At 57.8% G+C, this 19112-nt stretch overlaps 1 protein-coding gene across 1 annotated transcript; it reads right to left on the bottom strand.

Moving 5' to 3' along the window:
* Positions 1 to 4430: 4430 nt before the first annotated feature.
* NALF2 (NALCN channel auxiliary factor 2) lies at positions 4431 to 18559 on the bottom strand. Its single transcript, XM_065729751.1, has 3 exons — positions 17801 to 18559; positions 5191 to 5362; positions 4431 to 5061 (listed from the first exon to the last, which is right to left on the bottom strand). The coding sequence occupies exons 1-3, from the start codon at positions 18557 to 18559 to the stop codon at positions 4673 to 4675; spliced, it is 1320 nt and encodes a 439-aa protein (XP_065585823.1). The 3' UTR covers positions 4431 to 4672.
* Between the last annotated feature and the right edge of the window lie 553 nt (positions 18560 to 19112).

Below are 19112 nucleotides of genomic sequence, written 5' to 3'. Positions count from 1 at the left end.
ATTCCTGACAAATTGCTATTCTCTCTGAATCCACTACCACCAGTTCCAACTGCGCCAGCAGAAAAAGTGTCATTTTATTCCCCTCTCTTTCTGTCTTTCTTTCTCTTTCTTCTTCCTTCCTTCCTTCCTTCCTGGACTGGGCTGTTCTGGTTTCATTGCTGAATTTGAAAATAATTACTCCTAATTCTCCATATGGTTTGTCCTGATACATCTCAGAGTGAAAGAAAAAAAAAAATAGCCCCCAAAAACCCCCAAAGCTGTCTGGCTCGAAATGGCTTTTTGTTTTGCAATCCAAGCACGGGCAGCTCCCAAATAAATACGTTTAAAAATGGCAAAACCAAACCCAACTTTCATGAGACAAAGCCAATTTGGAAAAAAATATCAAATAAATAAATATATATCTTTTCTTTCTTTTTTTTTTCTTTTTTCTTTTTTTTTTTTTTTGGAGTTTCAGCTTACAACCAGCGAAGTTACAGCCATCCCGGTCTGCAATGGGACGGCCATAAAGTGCCATTGTTCCGAATGCTGAGGAGGTGGGAACCGCTCAGGATCGTTTCCTGCACGCGGAGCTGAGCTGCAGCCCCATTCCTGCCCCACACCGACACGTCCTACGCCTTCTGTGCAAAGAACGGTGACAAAATCCTTGAGGAATGAGCCAGACGGAGCCCGCAGGCCCCGAGCCGCTGGGATCCAGGAGGGGTCAGTGCACCCTGCAGGCTGCAGCACAGAGCTGCTCACACCAGGAGCTGCGGTCCCTGAGCCTCCAGATGTAGTGCAAGGGAGATCTACGCTCCCGTGAGTGGAAATCCATAGGGCAGCTCAAAAAAATCTATGAACAGAAACGCTGGGCACGTTGCATAGATTTTCACAGCGATTTTCTCCAAATATATATATATATATTTTCTGTTTTGAATTTGTCCCTTAATTTGCAGGTATGTTCCCTCCTGGGGGGTGGCCGGGTACTGGATCGTGCTCTGTTGCAAGCTGAGGATGGGCTTTGTGAGGGCAGCAGCTGAAGCAAGCAGCTGGGAACAGGGCAGGGCTGCTGCGGGTGGGATGCAGGATTTGGGATGGAGGATTTGAATGCAGGATGAAGGATGGAGGATCAGAGATGCAGGATGAGAGATGGAGGATTTGGGATGGAGGGTTTGAATGCAGGATGAAGGATGGAGGATCAGAGATGCAGGATGAGAGATGGAGGATTTGGGATGGAGGATGAGGGATGCGGGGTATGGGATGCAGAATAAGGGATGTGGGATCTGGGATGAGGGATGTGAGATGTGGGATATAGGATGCAGGATAACGGGTGAGGGATGCGGGGTGCAGCACAGGCAGCCATACAGAGCTCCAGGCCATTCCAACGTGGCAGCAGCACCCTGACCCTGTCTCGCAGTAGCACGTATCAGGGTTTTCAGTTCCTTGCCTTTTTTAACGCGGGCAGTGGAGCCGTCTCCCGGCATCGCCTGCAGCCCTGAGTGGCAGTGAATGAACTGCCCTGACATCTCCTATTGAAGCGAAGCAAAATGTGTTGAACAAAAACCATTTCAAGATGTTTTCTGAGTGTTGCCAAGTTACTCAACATGTTCTGCTTTAGTTGTCAGATGCTTTCAAAGCGATTTCCCTAACTCAGAGCACGAATGGTGAGGGCTCTCCCTGGGAATCTTTTGCCTGGGGCTACCATGGATCTGTATTTTCATAAGAAAAAGGCTCAACTAATGATTAATCTTCACCAGAGGAAGCGGGGCCTTTCTTTGGGATTTTTTCTTCAGTTATTTTTAATTAATTTGTACAACTGGCAGCGACATTAAAGCACAAAGCAGAGGGCTGGCACAGCAGACGGGCCACGGCCGCAGCCACCTCTCCCTGCAGCACCATCCCGGCCCCCAGCGCCGGGGGAAGAGATCAGATCAGTGAGTGGAAGGGAAAGGGAGCTCTCCGTGGGCTGAGTTCCTGCGGGATGGGGCTGCGTGGGGCGGTGCTCCCCAGGGGATGCTCTGCAAAGGGCTCCCGGTGCAGGCACACAATGGGGAACTGTGGGGGTATATCAGCTGAGCCTGCACCGACTCTGCTTTCTGCTTCTCTCTTTTAGCAAAGGGAAAGCTGGTGTGCAGGGTTATCAGGGTCGTGGAGCCAGGGCAGGGGGAAGATTTTTATCTGCCAGCCCTGCAGTGACGGCCGTGCCATGCACCGCTCCCAGCTGCTCCGTCCTGCTCTGCAAACAGCCACGTCTGGATTTGTTTAACGCCATTGGCAAAGTGTTGAATACAGCATATGGTGCCCAAAAACCACAGAACTTATTGACAGCAGCCCAGACTTGCTAAATAAAAGAACTCCTTCCAACAGCCCCGCTTTGTGAAGACTCAGCACTTTCCTCGCAGTCACACTAGGTAAAGCCGCGGCCCCTCGCAACAGCACCCTGAGCTGGTTCCTTCCTGGGGTCCCCACCCCTGCACCCAAAGGCGGCGTCCCCGAGCTGCCCCCACTGCTGTCACCCCGTGCAGCCGCGGGGTGGGGGCCCGGCACCCCCAGCAGGCTGCAGACAAAGAGCAGAGCTGAGTCAGGGCCGTGCGCTGACGCACCGCGCGGGGCCACGCTTCCCCCCCAGATTGGACGCAGCCTATCTCGGGGAAAGGCGCCTGGGATCAGCTTCGCTCTTGGCAGCACATGAAAAATCTCATTTCCTTAGGAAGGAACGGGACGTGGCTGCCTCGAGGCAGGGCCGTGGCTGCGCTCCCCCCTTGCTCTCGCTGTGTGCCTTTGCTATTTGTCAGAGCAGTGCAGCAAACGGAGCAGCCCCGCTCCTCTTTGCTGAGCTGCTGCACGCCTGAGCTCCCGGCTCCGTGTACGCTAGCAGGGATGCTGCTGTGAATATTCAAACGAGAATCGCCCTACCCATCCATCCTGGGTGGTGACTGCAGTGGAATCTGCTCAGGAAACGCTCGGCAGCCCCCGTGAGGATGAGCTCCCCTACCTGACAGCTCTGCATCCGCAGGACTTTGGTAACGGGTAACTGGTAGTGTGTAAACATCTCCCCACAGCTCTGAGGTCCGAGTCAAAGCTGAAGTCAAACGTTCAGCTGCTTTTCAGAGCCTCTTTGGTCTGTGAATGGGCTGGAAATATTGGGAGCAGCCTTTCCTGCAAGGTTCCTGGGGCTGCCCTCCTCCAGCTGCTCAGAAGCAGTGCTGTGTGGGGGGCTTTGCTTCACCTCACCAGATCAGGAGCCAGAAATGCTCTCGGCCCTGAACCTCCTGAACGCTCCACAGGGTCCTGGGATGGGTCGGGGCACAGTGGGACAATCCCCATGCCTTCCACAGGACCACCCTAACTATAACCCTAACCCTAACCCTAACCCTAACCCTGAGCTGACCCGAAGTGGCAGGGATGGCAGCAGCAGGTGGGCACCCACGCTGTGACCATGGCACCCTGCAGCTGACTGCAGCCTGCTCCCCCAACTCCTCCGTGCTGCCTGCAGAGCCCCGAGGGTGGATGGAGAATCTGGGAGCTTCATGGTAGGAAGATACCTGGTGCCTTTTTTGGGGCCGAATGCCCAGAAATGCTGAAGTCAGGTATAAAAAAAATCTGCATTTCCTGAGGCTGCACCTTACCCCAGCGAGTGCTGCTGCTCCGGGTGGGCTCCTCAGTGTTCTCTGATCTGGGGGCATCTATTGATAAAAAGCATTTGGGAGAACTCCCTTCCCCAGCTGGGCCTTATTAGCGCCTCTGCTCTGTGTGGGAGACCATCCCTACCAACCAGATTTCTCCAGCCCTTCGCCCAGTCCTTCTGCCATCCAGTAGATGATTTGTGGCCGTGAAGCATGGAAGGATGCCCTCTGAAGCCTTTCATCCAATTGTTACCAGCCTTGATCCCAGTGCAAGCTGAAGACACCCTCAGCTTCACCACGTCTCCCTAACGCCTCCCCAAGAGCAGCCTCTCCCATGGGGAAAGCAAGCTGGAGATGGTAAATGGATCCATCATGCTGCAAAGCGGGGAGCGCCGGGCCAAGTGACACCAACCCCACCAGCACCACATGGCAGCATCCTGCCTCACCAACCCCACTCGTACTATGGGAAGCATCCTCCTGCCCCACCAACCCCACCAGCACCATAGGACATCATCCTCCAGTCCTGCCAGCACCACCAGCAGCAGAAGGAGCCCGGCCAGGCCATGCAGGGGCTGCCTTGCCTTGCTGACTTTTCCCCAGGGATGCGAAGGGAAGAGAAGGATTTGCAGAGAGGTGTTGCCTCCATACCCTCCCACCCATTTGGGACCACAAGCTGCTGGGCTTTATGGACAGAGGAGGAATGGGGGTCAGGCTGATTTCCACGCTCCTGGCACAAAGCTGGTGGGTACCCAAGGCACACGTGGTACCCATGGATCCACCCCCCGAGGGATCCCATCCCCTCTGCTCCCCATCCCACCCCGCCCTGTGCCGAGCTGCCTGGCTGCTGCTGACTGAACCCTTCTCACCGCTGAGTCCCGCAGCCCTGTGCGCATTAGAGACTCTTCATCACGGGGATGCCCCGCGGCGAGCAGCTCTTGGGGGTATGTGTGGGGGTGTGTGTGTGTGCGTCACCCCCAATCCCGTGCCTCCCATTGGAGGAATAGCATGTGCCCCCCTTCGTGGAAAAAAGATCTGGCATTTCTTCTCGGAGGTCGGCTCTGCCCTCCGCATCACTCATCCCGCGCCACGCTCTCGTCCAGGGTGGGCAGGGCCTCCGGGCCGAGCCCCCCGCCACCGCTGTGCACGCTTGAGAAAGACACCATGGTGTGGAGGAGCATCAGAACCAGCACGCACAGCCGGATCCTGCTGCTGCCCAGGCGAGACCCTGCAGAGACCGGCAGCAAGGACGGGGAGTGGTGGTACTGGTGGTGGTGGTAGAGGTGGTAGTGGTTCTGCCGCTGGTGATGGAGGTGGGGGTCGTGGCGGTGGTAATGGAGCGACTCTGATGCCGTGGATTTGGGGGATGTGTCGGAGCTGCTGTCTGGGGGTTGGTCGCAGGAGTCCCATTGCACCTCGCAGCACTTGGCCTCCTCCTCGGGCAGCTGACTCTCCAGCAGCCCTGTGGGAAGGAGTGGGGTCAGTGGGGTGGCACAGAGGCAGCCCAGTCCATGAATCTCCTCCTCCTCCCTCCCAAAGAGACTTGAGGACCATACAGCACCCCCACCCCTCGCAGCCCTGCCGTCCTTACCTGTGCAGATGAAGCCAGGCAAGCCTCCATAGATCAGCTCATCGTTGTCCGGTAACACAAACGGGCACCTGGTCTGCACCTCCAGGCAGTATTGCTTGCATGGGATCCGGTGTCGGCACTGTTGTTGTGTCACATTGAAATACTCGGAGCACAGCCAGGCCTTGTAGACAGCCTAGGGGAAGTCACCGAGAGGGACGTGTCACTCCCCAGCCCCCAGCAGCCCCAGCACCGCACAGACCTGGGGTGACAGGAAGAGGGCCCCTAACTCGCTTGGAAGTGCTAGTCAGTACATCTGGGCTACTTACTGAGCTAACCACCAACCAAAGGAGAAAACATCAGAGGCTGCAGAGCTCATCTACCCAACAAAAAAGCAGCACAGAAGTGAACCAACCACACAGCACCAGGCACAGGATGGGCAGGGGTGCGCTGGGCCTCTGGTACCCCATGGTGCCGCCCATCCTCTGTGCATCTCTGAGCTCTCTGCTTGCTGGAAAAGCTGCTGCCAGAAGCACATGCTCATGCCCCATCCTCCCCCCCCCTCCGTGCCCTCTTTAGCTGCAGAGATGCAGTGCAGAGCTCACCCCTGTGCCCCACATCCCCCAGGCACTGGGCACGGGGGGAACTGCCCATCAGAGAAGAGCTCTGAGCGATGATCTTCCTCGGGCCGCACCACCCCGGCATTTCCAGCTCAGCTGCAAATGTATCATTTAGCAACAAAATGAAGGTCACATTAATGACCACATCCAACTTCCTTTGAAACCAACTAGAAAGGGCTCCCTGTGATTCAAAGGGAATGAATCTCCCTCCTGAGCGTGCTCGGATAAACCCCATGCCCTTCCTTCCAGCTGGATTTTTATTTTCTGGAGGCTTTAAAAACATCTCTTCTTTGTTTCCCCATGTTTTCCATAGATCCTTATCATTGTCTGTTTGGACCATAGTAGTGTCTCAGGATTAATGCTGGTTGGGAAATTCTTGGCAAGTTCTGTTTCTTTTCTTTTTTTTTTTTTTCCCTTTTTTTTTTCCTGGAAAATGCCAATTCATGAAAACTAGAATTTTCATGGAAGCATGCTTTGGTGAAACTTTCATCAGAAAAAATTTACTGGAGGCCAGGACGCAATACATGGAGCAGGCAATAGCCCTGTGGCCAGGGTTTCAGCTGGAAAGTGGAGCTCCAGCTGCAGCCCTGCTTTTTCTCTCTGGCCCTCTGGACGTTAATTATTTAGACTAAGTGGAACAGCTCCAGAGGAGGGACTGACTGTAATCAGCCTGCGAGGACACGGCCGGGAGGGAGAGCTTGGAGCTCTGCTTCTGGATCTGCATCTGCCTGAGCTCACTCTCCAGGGCTGAGGAGGAGGAGAGATGGGCAGTGAGCCTGGAGTAATCACTTCTCCAACCCCATTACATCCTCCTTCTCCTGAACCTCCTCCACGGCACAGACAAGGACTTACATGGCTGCATATGGGGTTCTATAAGGCCACAGACAAGGTATTATAAGACTGATAACCAGCATGTGCCCTTCTGAGCAGCCTGCATTCCCTGGTGCTGGGAAGTGGGGGAACCAGGAGGATGAGGGCCGAGGGAGGACACTGAACTGGGCTGCCCCATGGCACTCTGCAGTCACCAAGGTTTCTGCTTAGAGAGAGCAGTACCTAACACTGCTCTCAATGGAACCTCAGTAGGACACACTAAACATTTCAGCAGGTAATGATACATTAAAATAGGCAGAAAGGAGAGCCAGAACATATAAAATTTACTAGAAAACACCCAGTGACCAGGCAGGATAGGAAGAGATGGATGATCTACAAGGTCCCTTCCAATCTAAACCATCCTATGACCCTACAGGTCGGCACGTCCTCACTTCTGCCCCACAGCCGTCCACGTATGTCTGCAGGAGGTCGCGCAATCCGCATGAAAACCACGAGCCCGGCACTCCGGACACGGACGCGGTGTGGGTGCACGGCCGGCAGAGCCCGCCGGGCGCCGCGGTGCCGCGATGGGCTCGGCGCGGGGCGGCCTCGCCGGGCGGCAGAGGGGCAGGGCGGCTGCCAGGAGCAGAGCGGCGCCCGGCCGGGCGCGTTCCCCTTTTCCCCGTTAGGGGGCACAGGCGGCCCGCAGCTGCGCTCCGCGGACAGAGCGGGCGAGCCCAGGGGCACCAGGAGCCACGCACCGGGCAGAGGATACCGACCCCGGCAGTCACAATCAAAATGTTTGGGACTCTTAGGCATTCAGAACTAAGATACGCTCGCTAGTGCAATTGTTAGTTATCTGATTTAGTGGCTCAGGCTGCCCGCATAGGCTGGGGGTGCTGCTCCTTCCCTGCTGGCTGCAGAGGATTACTGTCTGCCAGTGTAGATCAGATACTTCAAATGGCTGAAGATGCTTCAAATAGGTGGGATGAGTCCTCAAAGCCACCATCTTTCCAGGGTTAAAAGCAGGATGTTCCAACTGCAGCACAAACAATTGAGCTGCATGCAGAATATGTCAGGTACAACTCAGTGAGATGTCCCAGGGCAAAAGCGAGCCTGGAAGACAGCAGATAAGGCCTGAAATGTCTGCCACAGAGAGTGGTCTCTCTGAGATGCCAGAAACAAAACCACAGATCCTCTGCCAGACATCTCTTCACTTGCTTTTTGTGACCAATCATTTAGTCTTTTCCCTTGAAGCCAGCCTGTCAACTGCACATCACCAAGAAAGCCACTGAAGCCTCTCTTGCACACGCTCTTCCATGCTCCATGATTACAAATAATAAATAGCAAATAGGTGAAGATCACAGTACACATGCAGTGCGCTGTGTTATATGCAGATCCTGCTGCAAACGCTAACTGACCGTGCACGCAACAGCAAATCATCACCTCCACCCCCATAGGGTGCAGGAACAGGAAAGAGGTCAAACTGCACACTCAGTGCACTGCCCATTCACAGCTGCTCTGGGAGGACCATGTCACCCTGCTGCCATCCTCAGGGGGGACCCCCGTGCTGCCACCCCCACTCCTTGGAGCCCCCGCTGCCCCATGGACTTCAGCCCCACTCCCGAGGCGGTGATGCTCCTGCTGCCAGCAGTTATCTCGCCGCCTGCAAGTTCTCACTACTTGACCTACATTTTCCCATCCAAAAGTTCATTCCCTTCAATCATCCCATAAATCATCCCTCTCCCTCTGCTGTGTTTACACATTTCTAATATTTGCAGATGTATCATACTCCCCGTTTAGTCATAACTTTGTCGAGCCTGACTGATTTACTCTCGCATCTCTTCCCTCCCTTTCATCATCAGTGCCTTCTTCTCATGCTGCTGCTCAGAAGCAGAGGCCACCCCAGGACCCACTGGCCACGATCTCCCCATAAGGTGCACTGCCCCAGCCCTGACCATGTTAGGAGAGAAAGGAAAGCAGTTCCAGACTCACAGGGACAGCTCTCCTCCTCCAGAAGGGTTTTCCAGGGATGGCGGAACCAAACCCATGGTCTCCTCCAGACCATCCTCCAGCCTCCACACAGCTGTAAGTCACCCAGGAGGACACCAGACAGCAGGGGAGCAGCTGAGGGACTTGTGAGGCCTATGGGGGATGCACATGGCCCACTCTACCCCCAGCCAGGCTGAATGCTGGGCAGTTCCAGGGCTTGCTGCATGCCAACAAGAAGGCACCAGCACCTTTCCATCAATGCCACAGCTCCCTGTGCTAAGCGCTGAGCTTATGACTCAGGTTTTCAGCTTTTGATTCGTTGGAGCTTATCCCAAGCAGCCTGCTTTCTCTTGCTCTTCTAAAGGACTTGTAAGAATTTAGGACAGGTGGAGATTTATTCTCTGCTTGACTCACTGCGGAGAGCTCACCCATTCTTCCCCGTCCTTTACGGTTTCTTTAGGCAGCGAGTTGGGCTCTGGCGGGTGTTTCTTCCATTCTGCTTTTGCTTTCGGCTGATCTCCAGCCCATCCAAGTGAATACAAGTAATCTGGTCTCCCTAGAGTTCAGAGCACAGCCTGGATGACCATGAAAGCACAGGGAGCTTTGCTGCTGAGCAAAACGGGCCAGCATCTGACACCCCAGTTATACACAAGTGAGGAAGATGAGCTATCTGCCTGCACTTGAACTCTGGAGATAAGCAAGGATCCCTCAAAACAGCTTTTCCCGAGTTTTTCTGCATCCTGGGTATTCCCACACAAAACCAGACAATGCTTCGTTGGTTTGTTTGTTTCTAAGTAATTTGGTTGGTTCTGATGTCGATGTTTTGCCAACAGCAGCTCTGGCTGTTGAACTACCACAGCTAAGCCCGGGAGGACCAAGTGCAGGGCTGGAGAAGCATCCCTGGGACTCACCTGCTGAGTCCCTGCAGCACCTTGGCTGGCTGTAATTAACCCAGTGGCTGTGATTAACCCAACAAGCCGCATCTCTCCCACCAGAGCAGGACACGATGCTGGGGACACGCCCCAGGAAACGCTGCCTGTGGCTCAAAGCCTGCTTCTCTGTGTGGGGATCTGCAGAGCGGAGGGGAGGGAGACAACAAGGGCATGGAGAGAAGCAGGAAATCTTTGTCTGCAAATCCATCTTGACCTGCAAAGACAAGGCAGTCCTGCTGCTAACCCTGCCTGAGCAAGGCAGTGTGTCCCCGTGAGGGTGAGCAGGGTGCTGCCCTCCTGCTGCACAGGGGGCGGCCACGGAGTAGCTGCAATCAGCAGTTCCTTCAGCTGCAGGCAAATTGGGGGCTTGGAGAAACCACGCCTGAGTTCAGAGCTTGGCAAAGCTGCTCAGAGCAGCATTTAATCACAGTAATATTGGGGAGTGCTGAGAGAAGGCAACGAGGTCAGCTCTGCTGAACCATTCAGGAGTGCTGGGGTGGATCTGCTCTGCATGCTGCTCTGTGCTCACGTCCTTCTTCCTCCTCCTTCTCCCCACTGCCACCGAGCCCACGGCAGCTCTCTGCCTCTGGGGCCACACAGAAACAGCAGCAGTGCCAGGTCCTGTCTGTGTTTGCAGCCAGGTGCCCCATGTCCCATCCCGAGGACGGAGCTGCCCACACCCCAGGAGCTGCTCTCAGGACTCGCCTTCCCACCGTGGCCTGCCATGAGCATCTGGAGTGGCTGCGCCTCATTAATCTTGGACACAGGGAAATGAGTACTGCTAATGAGCCGCTTGGGCACCTCTCCAAGCTCTGGCACATCAGGCTGCAGCCGGGGAAGGAGGGCTCAGCAGGGGGAGAGAAGAGCCCCCTGGATGGCAGAGGATTAAGGGAATGCTCGCTAGCGGCCGGCCAGGAGTCACAAACACAGCCTGCAACATCCAATTACCGCTGTATTCAATTACTGCTGCCTGCAATTCTGACATTAACAATGTCGAGCTTTTTAAGCAGCGTTGTGTTTTTTTCTCATTAGCCCTGCTATAGGCTGAGCTAACATCATATCGGGCACAGCTGTTTGTTCGGTAACTTTGATATTCCCAGAGCTGTGTCGTGGCCACTTTAGCCTGGCCCTGCCATATTCACAAGCTCTGCTTTGGGGTGGGAGAGTAAAAAACATAACTCTTTTTTTTTGTGTGTGTGTGTGCTGTTTTTTATGGTGTTTTCCTGCATACAACGCTGCTCTGTGCCTGGTGCTGACAGAGCTGGAGCCAGGCATCCTCTGTCTCATCCAGGGCAGCGGCACCATGAAGGAGAGCTGTCCGTACCCCATCCCGGCCTCACCAGCCCAGGATTACCCCGCAGCACTCAGTCTGCTCCCAGCACTGCTGACCCTCGTGACCGCAGGAAGAAATGCGTTTTTAGCATCTTGAACTCGCAGTTCTTGGAATGAAGAAGCTAGCATGAAGCCCTTTCTTCTATAGGTTATACAGCCTCCCCACTAAAATCCCCTCCAAGCTACTCAGGGCAAGCCAGAGACACAAGCGGCCCCTTGAGCTCAAAACTCAGATAAAACAGTTTTACAGCATGACCTGTAAACTGCTCGGACAAATCCTCCTACCGCACCTTGGATCAGATGCATCAGGGACACATGGCCAGGGGAATACCCACCCCTGACCTCTGCACACACATGCATGCATTTAACCCCTGTGAGGGTGCTGGAAAAGGGAAAATGTGGGATTTAGGTTGTCTGGTTCACCCAAAGAGGACACAAGAAGGGCTGATCTGGAGCCACACTCTGCCCACGCTCGGGCAGCGTCTGGGACAAAGTGGCCCCAGTCTTGGTGGGCTGCCTGCAGGCAGTGCTGTAAAACAAATGTATTGAACGCAAACAAAATGCACACTGAGTCTTATAGAAGCAGGCACCATTGTGCTGAAGGACGCGGGGAGCAGACAGACGCTGTCCTGAGAAACTTCAGATGCATATGAACCCGAGAGCAAAGGCAGAAAGCAGCAGCGCTCCCACGCAGCAAGAGGGGCGGCTGTAAATCCCAGCAGTGGCTTCCTGTCCTCTTTTAGTTGGGGGTTGGCTGGGCTTGAGAGAGGAGAGGGAGAGAGAGGCAGCGTGGCCTGGGGAGCGTGAAGGTATGCGTGGGAAGGGGATGGAGGTGGGCAGCAGGCAGGGACATGCAGCTGGTGGCCAGCGAGTGCGGACTGCGGTGTCTGGAGCCATGGGACAGCACTGGGGCATCCTCAGGGCTGTGGGAATGGAGGGATGGGAACACTGGGATGGATGGCACCGCAGGCAGGAGGTGTGCCAAATGCAGCTGTGCTCTCCAGCCAAAGCCCTGCTCCCCAGGCACATCCACCCCATCAGCAGGGGGAGCGGACATCACCACGTCCCCAATCCTTGGCCACAAAGCATGACTCCAGGTACAGAGCAGTCCAACGTCACAGCAAGGCCCAGGTGTGCAATGAAATTACCCCAGCGCACAGACACTGCCTCCCCGAGCAGCCCTCCCTGAGGCAGCTGCTGGGGAAGCGCTGGGAGCCGCAGCCTCGCTGCTGCCTGGCTGATTAGTGACAAAGTGATTAAAGACAGTGATGGAGATGAAGATGACGATGACAGAGTCGGGACGGATGGAGAAAATCGGGTGCCCGCCGTCTCTTAGGAGCGCTTGAGGAATTCACCCCCATTAGATACTGCTGCAGCCGGGATTCAAAAGCAGATTAAACATTTATACAGATAATGAGAACATCCTGTTACATTAGATAGGATATAAAAAAATAAGGGCCAGACACTTCAGTGCCACACACGATAAATTACCCACGGCAGGCTGCAGCCAGGAGAAGTTTCTCTGGCACAGAGGGGTCTCCTTGGCTCACCAGGCTCACCCTGGCCTTGCTTGAGAGCATGATGGTGCCGAGCACACTGCACACTGCTTGGCCCAGCTGCCGTGCCCCTCGCTGTGCTGCAAGGCAGGGTTGAGGGCACACACCACCCACATGCTGAGAGCCAGACTACACAGCGCCATGCGAAGATTCATTACCTCCTGTGATTAACGGCGGTGTCACCCCGAGGAGCACTGCGGAGAGAAGTCCAGCAAGATGCCACCAAGGCCAAGAGCAGAACCAGCTCCAGCTCCTTAATCACTGTGCAGGAGAACCTCCACCACGCAGCAAGGAGGTGCTGCAAACTGGGGGGGATCCACAAACAACGTATTGCTGCACGTGGCATCAGTGACACAGCAAGGACCTCCCCAGCAGGAGACATCCTCTGCAGCACACAGGGCTGGGAGATAAGCTGGGGGCCGCAGCTTGTCCCCCCCCCCACTCAAACCCTCGCAGCATTTTGCCACTCCTAATGCCCAGCACCCATTTACCAGCCGCTCTGAGAGGCCGCTGTGCAGAGATGCGATGTCAGCTGTGGCTCCAAGCATGTGCCATCCTCCTCGGGTGGGCAGCGCTTCTTCCTCCCGCAGCACCGCAACACCCGCACCCCGCCAAGGGATGGCACTGCACGCTGCCTTCTCAACACCGACAGCAAAAGCCCGGGGAAGAGCGAAGGGGAAGGGGAGCAGAGCCCGCGTGCGACCAGGGTCGGCTCCCTCCCACCCAAGCAGCCTCTGTGTCTCATTCACAGATTTGCTGTCCCTGAGTCATTGCCCTTCAAACGACAGCGGAGCGCGGCTTCCTTCGCGCACAGCCAGGCATGAGCCGCATCCTAATGGCATCCCGGTGACAGCTCAGGTGCATCCTGCCTGCTGCCAGCAGAGGAAAACCCCGCGGGCATCTCTGCCACGGAGCCCCTCTGCCTGCGGGGCTTCAAGCCGTGCCGTGTGCTCCCACACCAGGCACTGTGCCTTGGGGTGCCAGATCGCATCCGGGCTGCACAAGGCATTTCAGGTCCCTTTGTCTGCGGGGACAGCCCGTCCCGCTGCCCGTCCCGCAGCCCCAGCGCGGGGTGGCCCTGCTCCATCCCGGCAGCCGGCAGATCACCAGCCGGCAGCGGGCACGTTCTGCCGAGCTCACCGCCCGCTGCCCGCAGCCCGGCAGCACCGCACACGCTGGATGCTCTCCAAAGCCATCACCAGCTGCTGGAGGCGCGGGGAGCCGCTCCGGCCGCGTGTCCCGCTCGGAGGCACAGAGCTGCTCGGCACCGCCTGCAGCACGCAGGCACCTGCGTCACTTGTGGCTGCCCGGTGACAGCCGGATGGAGACGGAGCTCTCGCCCTCCCATGCACCATTTGCTAACCCGGCTGTTGCTGCACAAAGCCTGGCTGCGCTCAGAAACTTGGGTTGGTTTTCTTTTCCTTTTTCCCTACGGAATCCAGCAGCAAAATGCCCCCTCCGCACGACAGCCCATCCCCTTCCTGCCTCTCCTGTTCCACTTTCACCAGTCCCTGCCCATCTCCGATCTGAGTTCACGAATACTTTGCATGAGGTGTGTGAACTGTGCCATGCCTGCAGCAACTGCGCACTCCCTTGGTTTGGATTCTTCCTTTTTAATCACACAGTGTTGCAGGGCTGAAAGAGATTACCTCTGTTTATAGGGGATGGGTGTGCAGCAGCCAGCTGCGTGCTTGGCTAAGCCCACACATATGGTCTTTGCTAAGATTGCCAAATTAAGTACTGCACTGATCCACTGTTTGTTTGGGGGTTTGTTTTTTTTGGTCACCTCATGAAATGTGAGTAAAGCTTCATGCCGTCACCAGCAAAGGGCAGTTCTGGGGAAAGGATGCTGCTTTGCCTTTTGTTTTCAGCCACCCCGGGGCCACGGCTGAGGCAGAGCCTGCTGTCAGTGCTCCTCCCAGGGCACAGCAGTGCTATGGACGTGCCTCAGACCCCTCCTGCTGCAGGTGGGTGCTGCAACCCCTCTCCCTGCTCCATCCCTCCACCCCAACCCCACGTGTCAGAGCAAGAATACAGGAGGGCTGGAAGGCAGCTCAGCCAGAGCATCCCCACGCCGTGTCCCAGCTGCTCGTTGTCGTGCTGCTGCCTCATATGGTGACCAAACTCCACCTCCTATAGCACTGTCCAAAATCCTTGGGGCACAGCTGTGCCCTTCTCCCGAACAGACAATGGGGAAACCGGCGTGGGGCAGAGCCAGGGCTGCAGCGGGGCCGCAGCACCAGCCCTGCACCCAGAGAAGCCCCACTAATCTAATCTGCCTTGAGATGCTACAGGTCCTGCCCAGGCAGCTGCCCAGCAGCGCCCAGCAGCTCCCGCCTGTCAGGCTTTCTCCCTCTGCAGCTTTGTTTCTCGCAGCTTAATGAGTCCTTAATTCACCAGGCTCCATCCCATAGATCTTGATTTCCCCTAACGAGGGTGGGGATGCGTGCTTTTCGGAGTGCTCTCCAGAGCGACGATTGGCTGCGGGAGGCAGCATAAGCACAGTCCCACTGTCTTTAAAGCAACAAACATCTCATTTCATGGCAGCCCAGCGAGAGGCAACGCTGCATTCTGTCTACCCAGAAAGATGGGAAAACAAGAAAAAAAAAAACCAAACCAGCCTGAAGTATCCCATGGGACGGCAGCTCAGAGCAGCAGGGTTCCCTCTGCACTGCATCCTGCAAAGATGGAGCAGATTGCTCGTGTGCCCTGGGTACCCAGCTGCCAGAGCCCTCCTGAGCACAACCACTGTGTGCATGGAGCCCCTCCCGTCCTGCAGCCACAGGGGGAATGAAACGAGCAGGAGGAGGAGGGCAGCAGCACTGACACGCTCACCCAAAACACGGGTTACCCAAGGAAACAACGAGCTGCATCCCATCTTCCAGCCCCTGTTGTGAAGGTCTGAATGGAGGCAGGGTCAGGCTGTCGGCCACCTCCCTGTTGCATTTTTCTCCCCTCACATTTTGCTGTCACTGACCCTGGAGTTTTGTCACCGCTGGGCAGCAGGTATTCACTCCAGCAGCACACGGCCAATAGCAGAATGGGAAAACACAGTATTATCCAGTGCTTGGGCAGGAACTGTGAAGCCTGGCTGTTTCAAAGTCCCACCAGACAGTGCTGGCAGCCCGGCCCTGCTGAGCCACGAGGAAACAAGGCCAGAATGCACCGAACCGAGCCCGGACCCAGCACACCACACACACAGTGAGGGAAGGGCTCAGCTAACCACCCCAGGCACCTCCATGCATACAGAAGCACCTCAAACGAGCGGCCTGGCTCTCACCAGATGCTGCAGGGAGAGGGAAAGCCGAGAGAGCTCGCGTGGACACCTGCAGGCTCAGCAGCCTGTGATGGAAAATTCAGGCACGGGAAATTCCTCATGGGTCGCACGGGTGACTGCTTACAGGTTGCACGCGCTGCTCGCACCCTCCTGTTGCTCCCCAGAGCTGCGCTCACAGATGCTCCAGGGAGGAGAGTGTGAGCGTGACAGCGGGTGAGCCGGGAGCTGCCTTCAGCTCTGCATCGCCCGAGCTCGTTTCCTGCTTTCTCATCAAGGATGCTAAGCCCACGGACACCGAAGGAAAACTCATCTGAGCCAGGCTCTGTTTCTAGTGCTTTGGAGTCGATGTGAACACCTCTTCCCCCTCCTTCCCCAATTTTCTTTTCTTTCCCTTGCTGCTCTCGAGCTCTCTGTACCAGGGAGAGCACGGGGGTGATGCTGGGGGGCAGGAGCTGCGGGGAGCTCTGCCCAAACCCCACCTCATGCATTGTGTTCAGGCTCCTTCTGCTCTCCTAAAAAGCCACAGCCAACCTCTCCTCACCATTCAGTGGGATAGCATTGGGTGAAGGAACCGCTCGTAGGAAGCCCTGGTACCAGCTCGGTTTCTCCTCAAGGCTGTCCGTACCCCGATGCCCCTGGGCACCCCCAAGCACCTTGCAGAGCCCGCTCCATCCCTCCCATCTCCTTCTGCCCTCTGCTGAGCACACTGGGCACCACTGATGTGAGGTACATCACTTCCCTTTGCCACCAGGACACGCTTACAGGAGAAGAGCTGCAGGACCAAACCCTTCGGTGCCAATGGAGTACTATAGAGCTGTGAAACTCTATGGGGAAGTTTAGCGAGCAGATTGCAACTACCTGGCTTGGCACCAGCCCAGCATGCCAGCACCAGCTCCCTCCCAACAACAGCTCATGCAGGAGGTACTGAGAGCCCCAGCAGCACCTCGTGGCCATGCCCTTGGTGAAAGGTACCACCTCCAGCAAGTCTACGCTTCTCCAGGAGGAAACACTGCTCCAGGAGCTGCTGTGCAGCCCCACGTGTCCCCTGACATGCTCCAGGCACGGGGCAGCCCCATTCTGCTCCCAGGAACGCCGTGCCTGCAGCCCTCTGGGGTGACGCACAACCAGAGTGCCTTGCTACAGCTCTCCTGCTGCTCCCAGATGCTGCAGGTTTAATTACCGGGACCGCTGTGCTTCCTGGAAACAGAACCTGAGGGAGGGAGGGGAGGAGGGGCCCCCCTTTTGGGGGGGTCTGACCCATGTGATGCTGGGAAAGCAACCCCGTAGCTTTAGGAACATGAGCCGTCCCACAGACTGCTGCTCTGCTGGCAGCACGGTGATGCCCATGAGACTTGGGCTCTGTCACCTTCCCTGTGCCCAGCAGGGTGTGGAGATGGGACTGCCCGTTGCAGTACAGCTCCCCCCCATCCCTACAGGCAGGGTTGCTGATACCTGTCCCAGAGCGAGCTGCTGGCCCCCTGCACCACGCATCCTGGGCTGGGGATGATGTTGGGTGACACCAACCAGTCCAACCCTCAGGATGGAAGGGTCAGGTGCTGGGAGATGTGTGCACACCCACCGTGCCCACAGGGAGGGGGATCCACCCTGTGGTTCATCTCAGGTCACTGCTGTTTGTCAGCAGTGCACGGGAAAGGCCCTGTGTTGCCCCAGCACTCTGTGCAGGCCAGAGGCAGAGGTGAGGGCCCCACAGCTGATCAGCTCAACCTGTGAGTGACACTGGGGTCTGCAGTGTGCACGGGTGGGTGTGACGGGATGCCCTGCTCAGCCCTGTGCCACGTCCTACAGCTCCAGTCCCATCCCAGGGCCCCCAGCCCCGTCACAGGCTTTCCAGTCCTGTTCCAAGGCTCCAGTCCCACCACAGGGGCTCCAGTCCCATTCTGGGTCTCTGGTCCCAAACCATGGACTTGGGGACCAGCATGGGGCCAGGAGGGCCCGGAGCTCTGGCACCCCATTGTGCAGCAGCCAGGGCCTCTGCTCGGTGCCCCTTCCCCTTCCCTGCCTCCTCCTCCTCGTCCTCCTCCCCAGGATCCTGGGCCCATTTGACACAACGGCACCGCGGAGGGCTCTGGCAGCGCGTCGGGGCCCCGTTCCTACCTTGCAGTCTCTGACGCAGGATCTGACCGAGTACTCGTCCGACTGCAGGTACTTCTCCAGCAAGAGGTCGAACTCCTCGTATTTTTCCTGAGCGTGTTGGTCCAGGCGCTGGTAGGCCTGCACGCAGCTGCTGCACGCCTCCCCGCCCAGCGCGCCCGCCGCCGCCGCCACCAGATCCACCATCAGGTTCTCCACGCTGCAATCCAAGCTGTCCGGGCCTCCCATTTCCCGCAGCAGGTCCCAGATCGTGTAAGTATCACAAAAGGAGAGGTTGAAGTTCCTAAAGTACGCCTGTAAGAAGTTCCTCTTGGAGGAGGGCGAGGAGAAGAGGGCGGTGGCGGGCGGCGAGCGCAGGGGCACTCCGGCGAAGGAGCCCAGCAGGCGCTGCAGGGAGTGCAGCCGGGCGCACGCCGAGTCCAGGTCCGCTCTCGCCGCGGGGCAGGGCGCGGGGCCCGGCGCTCGGCTCAGGTTGCCCAGGAACGCCTCGCAGCTGCCGGCGGGCGGCTCCTGCAGCGCTCGGGGCGCTCGGCCCCGCGGCCTCCCCGCGCCGCTCCGCTCCCGCGCCCGCAGCTTGGCCCCGGCGCAGAGCCACAGATGGTCGGAGAGGAGCACGGTGAAGAAGAGGAGGGAGGCCAACGAGAGGCGCCATTTCTGCGCCCGCTCGGGGTCGGCCACGGGTTTGTCGCTGCGGCGCGGCGCGCAGCACACCGCCCCGCCGCCGGCGCCCCCGCGGGGGTACATCCAGGCGCCGCGGATCATATCGCGGGGGCGGCGCGGGGGTCCCGCGGCCGCGCTGCCGCCAATGTCACCTGCGGCCGCCGCGCCGCCGCCGCTCCGCCGCCGCCTCCATGCCCGCGCCTACAGGCCGCCGCCGGCCGTGGCATGGTGCGGCGGGAGGAGGAGGAGGAGGAGGAGGAGGAGGAGGAGGAGGAGGCGGCGCCGGCTCGGCCCCGCTCCCGGCCCCGCTCCCGGCCCCGCTCCCGGCCCCGCTCCCGGCCCCGGCCCGCCTCGCGGGGGCATGCCCCGGCCCCGCTCTCACTCGGCTTTCCGCTTCCCCGTGGGCTGCGCCAGCCCGCCGGCCCCACCGCCGGGCCCCATTGCCCTCAGTCTGTCGCCATCTTCGGCCGCGCCGCCAACACCTTGAGGAGCCGCGCAGCCCTGCGCCTGCGCGCCCGCACGGCCCCCCCAACCCCCCCCCCCCACACACACACACCCCGCCGCCCATTCACTGCCCGCACCGCCCCGCACCGCCCCGCAGCGCCCGGAGCCGGGCCGGGCCGGCAGGTGCCGTGGTGCTGAAGGACAGCTCCGC

This window comes from Cyrtonyx montezumae, unplaced genomic scaffold, assembly GCF_038088225.1.
Source record: "Cyrtonyx montezumae isolate F1298 unplaced genomic scaffold, pur_monq_1.0 scaffold_11, whole genome shotgun sequence".
Classification (NCBI taxonomy): Eukaryota; Metazoa; Chordata; class Aves; order Galliformes; family Odontophoridae; genus Cyrtonyx; species Cyrtonyx montezumae.
This window is presented reverse-complemented; position numbering and strand designations above follow the sequence as displayed.